The sequence below is a fragment of the Lepidochelys kempii genome, chromosome 1 (genome assembly GCF_965140285.1).
Source record: "Lepidochelys kempii isolate rLepKem1 chromosome 1, rLepKem1.hap1, whole genome shotgun sequence".
Taxonomy (NCBI): Eukaryota; Metazoa; Chordata; order Testudines; family Cheloniidae; genus Lepidochelys; species Lepidochelys kempii.
Window position 1 is genome coordinate 77,757,988 of NC_136380.1, and position 12,033 is coordinate 77,770,020.

The 12,033-nt window shown below is 37.6% G+C and overlaps 1 protein-coding gene across 13 annotated transcripts in view; it reads right to left on the bottom strand.

The window, feature by feature from the left end:
• DACH1 (dachshund family transcription factor 1) overlaps positions 1–12,033 on the bottom strand; it is a 462,083-nt gene that overhangs the window by 44,988 nt on the left and 405,062 nt on the right. For all 13 annotated transcript variants that reach the window (XM_073346413.2, XM_073346448.2, XM_073346406.2 and 10 more), the window contains 3 exons: positions 5,831–5,978; positions 1,999–2,142; positions 1,475–1,543 (listed from right to left, as the gene is read on the bottom strand). In XM_073346413.2, the coding sequence (XP_073202514.2) occupies positions 1,475–1,543; positions 1,999–2,142; positions 5,831–5,978 (361 nt within the window). The remainder of the gene's footprint in view (positions 1–1,474; positions 1,544–1,998; positions 2,143–5,830; positions 5,979–12,033) is intronic.

Sequence of the window (12,033 nt, forward strand, 5' to 3'; positions counted from 1 at the left end):
CCTTCACCTCACGGGGGAGTTGTGAAGGTAAATCTGTGAAGCACTCAGATACTATATTGATGAGCATGACAGAGAAGCCCCATGAGGAAATAAACAATACTGCCTCCACAACAGGTTTTGAATAGTGTGCAGTAAGTAAGATATGGGGTCACATGTTGCAAAATGAGGATAACATAAAATATTGAATACCTGCTCTCTGAATAAGCACTCTCCATCCTGTACAGTGAATGAGGCAAGGGTTCAATGGAAAATACAGATTTTGATCATGTTAAAGACTGTATCATAATGCATACACACAACAGGGCCCAATTTTACTTCCACATGCAACTTTAACTGTGGCATTTCCTAACTTTTGAGTGCTTGACTTTGCAACCACAACTTTTAACAGTTTTTTGTGTGTAATATGCATATACATTTCTGTAAGGACTTCCTGTCTGTTTTAAATTTGTTTGAACTTGTTTTATTAATTTAAGCTTTCTTGCCTTTTGAACATAATGCCAATGCCTTCTTTGTGGAAAGTTTGCCACAACCCTTTAGGAGTTAGAAAAAGTGATTAAAATACAGACAAAAAGATGTCAAATGATATAGTTATGATGATTGACTTTAAAAGGCAAAATAAAGGCAATTTAGAGAGAGACTACTGCAGCTAATCATTTTAGGCTTGCCTTTGAAAAATACACCTTCATTTAAACAAATTGAAAACAAATGCTACTTCTGTTGTTTAGTATTCATGTTGGTAGAGTTAGCTTACTGACTATAGGATGACATTATAACATAAATGCTACCTTCAGAATTTGTTCTTTACTAATATCTTGCTGTTTGCAATATATATATATATATATATATGTATTTAGCTTCACAGAGGAAGTAATATGGCTCCCTTTAGTATTCCAAGTATAAATTTACTCAGCAGATTTGTTTTATTAAAATGCAAATAATGGGATATGGAACATTTGGCAAATGAAAAATCCAAGAGGGGAATACACAGTTTTATTTATTGTTAATGTTTGGAGTAGCTTATTGAAACACACTTTGCAGTAACTGCCACTGAATATTAGCTATGAAGTTCTCATCACACCTTGAATATTACCCATAGGTTAATCCAGGTTTTCACTGGTATGGTTAAAAGGCTCAGAGTGTTTCAAATATACCTTAAGAAACATTATTATCCTAGATGTGACTATGCACATTCACAAAAAATGAATTCAGTGTGGCTAAGATTCAATCCAGCATAGTTTCAAATTAATTATTCCTCTTCACTTGCTTTATATAAACAGAATTGACCTGTTAATTTAAAGAAAATCTATCAGCACAGAATGAATTCTCTCTTATAAACAAGCAAGATGAACTTGACCTTGTTTGAACTTGTTTTGATGTGGTCCAGATGGTAGGCTACATGCTTGAATAACAGGCTAAAGTGGAGGAAAAACTCATATAGTAAGATCTAGATTTATAGCCTTTTGCAAATGCCTACCTTGTATTGTCCTTTCAGCATCTGTTCTGCCCCCGCTGCGGTCAGCTTCTATCTCTGGGGTCAGAGAGTCTAGAAGCACAGAAAGGTAAGACTGACACATATTTTATTTAACTCCTGTAGCCTTTTTTACAACCTGTTACTCCAATGCTGAATTACAATACAATCAACCTTTGTCCCTTTTTTTTTAATGTTGAACAATGCCTGGAGGCCAGGAAATTTTTTTTCTAGACTGGGAAGATTAATGAGGAATAGATTTTTAAGCAGTGAGAAAAGCAAAGAATTGACTTCTCAAGCTAATAATGTAAAATTGTTCTAGTTTGGGCATTCTCTCCAGTGAAGTAATATTTGCTCACACACACTGTACAAAAAAAGCATCACAACAACTAGAGAAGCAATGAAATGGAGGAAAGCAAAAGGTAATTTTTCCCTGTTGCATCACAAAAATAATTGTGACCAACATAACAACTGATTTCACAACTTGAATTGAGGGTTAATTACAGAGAAGCAAAAAGCTGACTTCTTACCATTTAGGGCCCTGAGACTGTCTGTTGAAGTTGCCTGTTTCAATGTCTGTTCTGCTTGTTCCCGCCGCTTAGTCTCAAATTCAAGCGCTTCCTGCAATTTCCTCTTTGCCTTCTTTTCTTTCTTTAACCTTTTCTGAATTATTGCTGGGGGAGAAAAATCAGTGCATTCACATTTGGTTCTGAGATTTTGGCTACACAGTTACTACTTATTATGGGTTCCTAAAAATAATATAGCTGGGTCACTATCATCTGTCTCCTCCCTTACCACTGATGCCCTCCCCACCCCAAGAAAGAGGGTGTGTAACACACTGAACCTAAATTCTGCACTGAAGCACCCTGATCTTTGTTGCATGTCAGCAATGGGATAAAAAATCTAACTGACTTCAAGATCCTGTAGTGAAGTGGAAATTAGGTAACTGTTTGAAACGTATGAAAAAAACATAAACAAAATAAAGGGTACTATGAAATTAAACATTAAGATCCCAATCCTAGGAGCCCTCCACACCTTCAGCTGGAGCTCTGCATGTGATGGGCTTACAGAATTAGACCTTAAAAGTACCACACAATCAACACTTTTACATAGAATTCAATAAAAATCCTCATTTTCTCAATGTTTCTAACCAGCTCACATTCCCAGAGTTTAAAACCAGTGTGCCACAGAACTCAGGGAGCCTGATACCGGAACTGAGGTCCCAGTTGCAGCAGAGTAAGGTGCAATGAGTTCTGTTTACCAGTCCAAGCTACAACAAACCTCTGAAGAAGTTGAGAACAGTTCTGCAACACTCTATATCTTGTGCAGCATCAACTACACAGTACCATTTTTAGTATATACCACTAATACATGAGAATAGATTTATCATCTTATGATATTGAAAATCTGAGCTAAATACATCTTGCGTAGTTTAATGGTTTTAATATTTTCATTATAAATAGTTTGCAAGTGCCTTTCAAACATCATGGCTGACACAGTGTAGATGTGACCATAGCAGACAGAGACAGAATTAGCAAAGTCTTATTGTGTAGTTACTCATAAAAGTGATATTATCCTGGTTTTACTACCTGATCAAACACTACACCCAGAGGAGTGACTAACTGGATAACATACAGATTGGAAGGATAGGGTACAGTAAACAAGACAAAGAAAATAGCGTCACTGCATTATATACAGCAGCAGCTCAGTTAACTGATGTTCCCAGAGACACCTACAATATTTAGATCAGTGGGGATAAAGTAAACATAGGTTTCTGTCACATTAACCCAATCAACAATAGGTAGACATTAGAGGAGGTTGCCTAACACTGAAGATCAAAAAAATTCCTTCCTGACCCCACATGAGGTGATCAGTTAGACCCAGAGCATGTGAGCAAGAAACAGCCAACCAAGCACTGAGAGGGAGAATGATCAATACTCTGGCTGTCCATGTCCAAAATCTCATCTTCAGCTGTAGTCATCTCTGATGCTTCAAAGGAAAGAGACCAAAAATATCCCCCAGAATACACCCTGAGGTAAAAATCCCTTCCTGCCCCCTCCAGGTGACTGAAGCCCCAAAGCATGAGTATTAGAAACATAAGATATAAACAGGAAGTGAGACCCTACTGTCAAAACCAACCCCATCATACAAGAGCACTTATAAAACTGTTCTGTTCTGTCTTAAAACCAGGTATGTTGTTTGCCTCCACAACTCCTGTTGGAGGCTGTTCTAGCACCTCACCCCTCTGATGGTGAGAAACCGCCTTGTAAATTCCAGCCTGATTTTTTTCATGACCAGCTTATACCCATTGGCTCTTGTACCAACACCATTCTTCAGCTTGAGTAGGTTTCACTCTCAGTGTTGTTTACTCCCTGATGTATTTCTAGAGAGCAATCATATCTCCTCATCCTTAGGTCCAGCTTCTTATACCAGGTGAAATAATGTCATTAGAGTGGTACAAAGTAGAAGAGTATGCAGTGCACAGTGCTGACAATACAAGTCATTTTTTTCATTACCTGGCACAAAATCAGGGCCTATCATGTAGTTTTCCTCAGTGTCTAACTTTGGAGAAATCACTTAACCCCTCTGCTGTGCCTGAGTTTGCCTATCTGTAAAACAGGTATACTATCTACCTCACAGAGGTGTCATGAGGCATAGCACTGGCTAGTGTTTATAAAAAATATTTGAGATCCACTAAAAAAAGAGACCTATTTAGTATTAGTCCTGTAATTGTATTAATTGAATTAATATGCCAGTCAATAGTCACAGTGAAGATTCTATGCACACTCATGATTATTATTAATAGTTATTGCCTACAATTATTTATTCTCCTCTGTTTAAAAGGGAAATTCATGGTGTAATAGTTGCACCCTCTAGTGGAAAGAGGCATGAAATAAGATTACAGTGATACTAATGGGATTCACAAAAACAACAAGGAGTCCTTAAAGACTAACATGGGATTAAATTTAGCTCAAGGTATAAAAATACTGATTTTGAATCCAAGTGTCCTCCGTTCAAGCTGCTTCAAAGAGATTTCTTATTTTATCAGCTGTAAGTGACAGAGGAGGAGAAAGAGCTGGGGGTATTGGTCCATAATAGGATGACTAGGTTCCGCCAGTATGATACAGCCATGAACAAAGCTAATGCAAACCTAGGATGCATCAGGCAAGATGTTTCCAGTAGAGACAGGGAAGTATTCTTACCATTATGCAAGTCACTGGTTAGACCTCATCAAAAACACTGTGTGCATTTTTGGTCTCCCATGTTTAAGAAAGATGAATTCAAATTAGAACAGATGCAGAGAAGGGGTACTAGGATGATCAGAGGAATGGAGAACCTGCCTTAAAAAAGGAGACTTAAGGAGCTTGCCTTACTTAGCCTGATTAAATGAAAACTGAGGGGGAGACATGATTGCTCTCTATAAACACATCAGAAAGATAAATACAGGGGAAGAGTTATCTAAGTTAAGGGTCAATGTTGACACAAGAACAAATGGATGTAAACTGACCATCAATAAGTTTAGACTTGAAATTAGACAAAGGTTTCCCAACCATCAGAGCAGCAAAGTTCTGGAACAGCCTTCCAAAGGGAGCAATGGGATAAAAAACCTAACTAACTTCATGAACTTGATAAGTTTATGGAAGAGATGAGAAAATGAGACTGCCTACAATGGCATACGGCTAATCCATGACTGCTATTAGCAACTATCTCCAATTGCTGAAGATGAGGGAAGACTCTGTTGCTACTGAAAATTCTTTCTCAGGAATCTGGTGGATGGGTTTTGCCTACATGCTTGAAGTCTAACTGATCGCCATATTTGACATCAGCAAGGAATTTTCCTCCAGGTCAGGATGGCAGAGACCCTGGAGATTTTTTGCCTTCCTCTGTAGCCTGGGGCATGAGACACTTCTTGGTTTGAACAATAGTAAAGAGTAGATTATCTGTAACTTGAAGTCTTTAAATCAAGATTTGAGGACCTCAGTAACTCAGCCAGAGGTTATGGGCCTACGACAGGAGGCGCTGGATGAGGTACTGTGGCCTGCAATGTGCAGAAGGTCAGAATAGATTATCATGATGGTCCTTCTTGCTTTAAAGTCTAGGATTCTGTCTATATTGCAATAAAACCTTAATTATATGTAGAAACAAAAGGGATTCAAGCAAAGAGTTGAAAACTGGGAGGGTCCTGAGTACAAAGCCCGCTGTGCAAAATTAGGGAAGTCACATAGCTTCCTCTATAAAATGAGGTAAAAGAAGGGTTTTGCTCAAAACTAGGTTCTAATATATTAGAATTAAACTTGGATAAATAAATTATAAAGAGGTTATGTCTGCTTATAAAAAAAACTCAGAACATTTCTAAAATACCTCTGTTCTTCTGTTCCACAGCCAGCTGTTTTTCCAGAGTTTCCCTCAGTTCTCGTTCCCTGAACAACTCCATCTTCAGCTCCGTCTTTTCCATCTGGACCTGTTTCTCTTGAGCTCTGGCATTGTCTATCGCAACCTTTAATAGGCCCTGTTCAAAGATGAAGTTGAACATTGCAAAGTTTGGGAATGTAAAACAGCAGACATAATAAATGAACTTCTTTTGTATTTTCTTGATTAGATATGAGAGATTTTAAATAAAAAAATAATCCTGCTGCCAGGTCACGGTTATATGGGTGCACATAACAGCTTAATAAGCCTTCCTATTATCATCAGCACCTTTTTTACTGAAACACATTCAAACAGGCAGACAAGCTATATGTAAAAACACATGGGGCCAAATTTTCAAAAGCACTCAACACATCCTTTGTGTGTACAACTCTTGATAAAGGTTATAGAGCTAGATTTATTCTTCCTGAAGATTAAAATGTAACTGCGTCAGCCCACAGCAGTGAGGGGCACCATTCCCAAAGGGGAAGTTGACTCAATGTTCCCTTTGGCTTTTCTTCCAGAAAGTGGCTTCTTTAATTTCTGCAATAACCTCCATATAAGCTGACCTGATGGGAGCTCTAGTAGGGATGTAATGAAGCAGCACATCACCCATACACCCTGCTCATTACTGTTATTATTAATAATAATTATGTGTATTAAAATAGCCCAGTTGAGATCAGGTCATGATTGTACTAAGCATTCTATAGACACATAGTGAGAGACAGTACCTGTCCCAAAGAGCCAACTCCCTGGCCAGGCAAAGGACAAACTGCAAGCTTGGTCCGCTAGCTTTTCCATTGTCAGAGTCTATCAAGACCTCCTTCAAATCCCTCTTTTAAACACATTTTAACAGTCCATCCCATTTTCTTCTCAATGCTCCTCATACCCACTCTTACCTAAACTGTTGTCTCATGTCTTGTCTAATTCAGGGCCTAATCCCTCATGGTATTATTGCACTCAACTCCCACTGAAATCTGCAAGTGTTGAGAAAGCTCAGCACTTAATGGGAGGTCCTCCAATTGTAAAGTTCTCATAGTAGGGAACCTGATGCACTTTATGGGAATGTATGTTATGTTATTTGTGCACACACATTTGTTTAGGCACAAATGCAGGCCACATTTTGAAAATTCCTATCAACCTAAAGATAAAATTGCATAAAAATATGTTTAAAAGTTGTAACAGTCCACTTGAAAAGAAGTTAAAACCATTCAAAAATAATCTACAAGATAATTATGATTGTACTGTTAAATTTGGAAGCTACCAAACAAAACTCTATTGGACTAAATATAAAACTACATAGGAATGTTCAAAATTAAGTACAGTTTAAAATAAAACAAACAAACAAACAAATAAAGTATTACTAATAGTAATAATAAACCCTTTCTAGAGTCTAATTTTTAATTTTTTAACATATATCTGGAATTTTTTCCCAATTTTTTAAAACAAGTAATCATTTTTCCTTCAGACAACCAGTTTTCACATGAAGGACACTTCTAAACCAATGAAAAATTCAAATGAGGCAATAAACAAGAGGTTTGGGGTTTTTTTGGATCCACGTTCTCCTCTTACTTCAGCAAACAGTTGAAATCTAGAATATTCCTAACTCCTCCCGTTTATCTCCGCCTAGAACATGCAAATCACTCACATCACTCATAAGTCCAAATCAGGTGAACTTATACAAAAGTTCCTTATCTGATGAGGTTCAATAAGGATAAGTGCAGAGTCCTGCACTTAGGATGGAAGAACCCAATGCACAGCTACAGACTAGGGACCGAATGGCTAGGCAGCAGTTCTGCGGAAAACGACCTAGGGGTGACAGTGGACGAGAAGCTCAATATGAGTCAGCAGTGTGCCCTTGTTGCCAAGAAGGCCAATGGCATTTTGGGATGTATAAGTAGGGGCATAGCGAGCAGATCGAGGGACGTGATCGTCCCCCTCTATTCGACACTGGTGTCATCTGGAGTACTGTGTTCAGTTTTGGGTCCCACACTACAAGAAGGATGTGGATAAATTGGAGAGAGTCCAGCGAAGGGCAACAAAAATGATTAGGGGACTGGAACACATGACTTATGAGGAGAGGCTGAGGGAACTGGGATTGTTTAGTCTGCGGGAGAGAAGAATGAGGGGAGATTTGATAGCTGCTTTCAACTACCTGAGAGGTGGTTCCAGAGAGGATGGTTCTAGACTATTCTCAGTGGTAGAAGAGGACAGGACAAGGAGTAATGGTCTCAAGTTGCAGTGGGGGAGGTTTAGGTTGGATATTAGGAAAAACTTTTTCACTAGGAGGGTGGTGAAACACTGGAATGCGTTGCCTAGGGAGGTGGTGGAATCTCCTTCCTTAGAAGTTTTTAAGTTCAGGCTTGACTAAGCCCTGGCTGGGATGATTTAATTGGGGATTGGTCCTGCTTTTGAGCAGGGGGTTGAACTAGATGACCTCCTGAGGTCCCTTCCAACCCTGATATTCTATGATTCTATGATTCTATGAAAAGGTCTCCCCTTGATGCAAAATAAATAGACAAAGAATTTCTAAGGTGCAGACAACCCTCTCCCTCACTGTGACAATTCATCTTGTTTAACAATAAAATCTAGCAGCAAAGGCAACTGCCATCTTTACTCAATTCAGCAACATTCATGTACATGTTTCTTCTTCATCAGGAACAAACAATTAGTATCAAATGAAAGAGATCATTACATCAAGTGCCCTTTTAGATCACCCCAATTAAAACTTTAGTTTAGCTGTATTTTAATTCTAAGAAACCAAATTCTAATTTTCTGCTCTGATTGCTCTTGTTGACTTATCTTTGAAAGATGTACTGTCAGTGCAAAGCCTAGAGATTATTTAGCAAGATGCCAATGTTGGCACCACTTAATGTGTTGATTGGTTGTATTATCCGTAGCAGTTTAAAATAAATTACTATTACACTATCATTGTCCTTGGCTGACAAAACACAATATTTTGGTGTTCTTTAAATATGAAACAATCATTATGAATAAACAAGGAGAATAATGCTAAATTGTCACGTTGATTGTGTAATTTTATATTAAGAACCTGTGCAAAATATGAAGCTGCTAAGAGCATATTACATTTACACTGAATTTCTGCATCACACCTCTCCCCGACCCCTCCCCCCCACGCTGGCTGCTAATGTATCTAATCACAATACATTACTTTTTGCTGCTGATTATGTCTGGAAAATATTAGCTTCTTTTGGAGCCAAGACCCACTAGGGACTACTTATAAGCTATACAAAATTAAGTTCCATTTTTAGAAGTTAAATTAGTGCACATCAGTAGGCATCCAATGTGAACAAAAATCTGCACTGGAGCCAAACTGCTGCATATGCAAAAGTGCTGCTGCTGCCAATGACAGTTTTAATGCAAAAATATCGGAAACATTCAATGTCTGCCTTTATTCAATGCAGCACGGGGCTGGGAAAGGCAACTAATCAGTACTGTATCTAAAAATCATCAAAACGCCTTGGAGCCAACAACTGTAATAGTAATTTCAGAGTTGTGTGGAATCCTGTGAATTCTCCCAGTGGTTCATCTGCAAAAGACTACACAAAATAAAATATGCCCACCTTGTATTTGCTATGGGTAATCCTCTAGCCTGACAAATATCAATGGGATGCCAATTACAATGTGAAATACAGTGAAACACAAGACATGACTTAAAATATTTTTCTTTAGGGAAGGCCAGTTATTATGGAGGTTGGATAATGATAATTGTAGCGAACATGTTCAGGTTTCAAATTTGTTTTTAATACAGTATGGAGGTAGTGAGGATAAACTGGAGCAAGACTTCTAACATAGAGTACAATTCTTCCCCTTTAGGCTACTGTTAATAAATTTTCTAACTTTAATGTAAAAATGCTAAGTGTTCACAAATAATTGCCTTTTCTCCCTGGTGATTTATAAGCCACCACTATTTGGTTTAATTTTTTAAAAATATTTCCCAGTGATAAATTCTTCAAGAAAAATGCTCCAACAAAAATTACTAGTTTAGGTTTCTTTCCTTTTCTAACTAATATGATCCTATCGGACAACTGAGTACATCATCTTGCAAGGACAGGCTACAGTTCACATAATATATATTGACCATAGTCTTAAGCCATAAGGCCAAAGTCACCCATTATTGTTTTTCAGAAAGCACTAATATTGTGTTATCAATTCTGAAGCTGGCATAAACAAAATTATATTACTCTTAAAAATAACACCCTCTTAGTAGAAACTGAAAGGCATGCTCTTTGTATCTATACTCAGATCTGCTATGTTTTTAATGTAATGTATCTGTCTTAGGATTAAATATGACACAATTACATGAGAGCACAATTCAGACAACCCACTAAATGATGGAAAATATAAAGTTGGAGCGTATACTCCATTCTGAACTTGTGGCATTGGGCATAGAGGTGTGTGAGCACCTGAGACTTTATACTGACACACGTGATTGTAGCAGAGGCTGGGTGAAGACAGTGAACAATTTCTTCAAAGAACTTTGCTCCTTTTTTAGTCTGCAAATTATCCATGAACAGACCTTGATTTTTACATGATTGTTCATTATTAAACATTATCCGCTGAATGATTTACAAAACATATATCTGCCGTTGGATTGCTTGCTAACTATTCAACATGACTAATGCTTTGGGTATTGACTATTTGTAATTCACTATTCACTCTGTTTGATTAGTCACCTAAGTCACATGACATTTTTTTCTGTGCTCTTTCAATAGATGACATGCAAAAGAGCTTTCTTTGAATAACTCCAGCATGAATACATTGGCAAATGCATATTCGTACAAGTAAATGTGATTTTCCCTTTCCATTAATATCCTTGTGAAGAAAATTTCACTCTTTTGAATTTTGCACAAAGCAAACAAAAAGGGCTGCAAAAGCTGCTGAAGCAAAGCTGTGGCTTTTGTTTGATGTAATGCTTGCAAATATTTTTCTGTAATATTGACTCATATTTATTTGCAGTGCAGAAAACTTCCAGGTGTATCACCAGTCTTTTATTTTGTTTTCATAAGTGAGTTTATCTTGCAATCTTCTCTTAGATTTCTATTTTAATTGTATCAAGAGAATATTTAAAAGCCATTTTGCTCATCTTTAAAATGGATTCTTATCAACAAGAGTGCTACTGTATGCTACAGTTACAATCAAAAGTACTAAATACAGGGTGCAGAATCAGATCCTAAAGCTCAAAATAATATTACTATCACTGAAGATTATTACAATATTGTAATACAGCATTGCTCTGTGGCCATGTCACTTAATTTAACTTTCAAAACATAGTTTCTAGTGCTTTTAGTTGTGGAGGTATCCGTCTGAATGTGAACTGATGAAGTGCTGTCTTCCTATTTCTATACACCAAGGGAAAAACATTAGCTATGACAGAGGAGTGAACTTCCCCATTCATTACAATGGGATGGTTACTCTGGCACCCAATTAGAAATTTAAACATCAGCATTAATTTTCCTGAGTATAATATCAGCAAAAGCATCACACTCCTATGCTTTATTTGGTGTGTTTGATTCATTTGAAAAGATTGACATCAGAGGAGTGAGGTTACACATTTAAAGATCAAAATAATGGAATGTTCTACGTAATATTTTTGGATAAATCCTCACCCCTTGGACTGGCCCCTTTGCATGGCTTCTCAGAAAAGTTGCCCATGCCCACAGTAGGCATCTGGGGATTTCCTGGTGTAGGAGATATGGTGGAGGGGTAGGCCCTGTCTGTGATTCCTGAATGTGTAACAATAAAAGATTCATTGAGGCAGGGCTAGGATAGAACCATGGTGACTCTGAATTATGATTCCAGGATCAAGGGAGTACAGATGTGAGTTAAATCATATTATCCCACCCCCACCCTCAATCCTGAAACAAATGTTGCTTAGCTGCACACAATGATTTTTCCCATGTATTCATTTATTGTTGATGGTCCTTAACATTGGGATTGGAGAGGGAGGACAAGAGAAAAGATCATTCTGGGAGGGTTGAGGGATCCCTATAAGAATAGAAACATGAAAAACAAAATGAAAAAGTATCAGAGGGGAAGCCATATTAGTCTGTATCCACAAAAACAACGAGGAGTACTTGAGTTTTTTGCCCACAAAAGCTTATGCCCAAATAAATCTGTTAGATCTCTGACATATA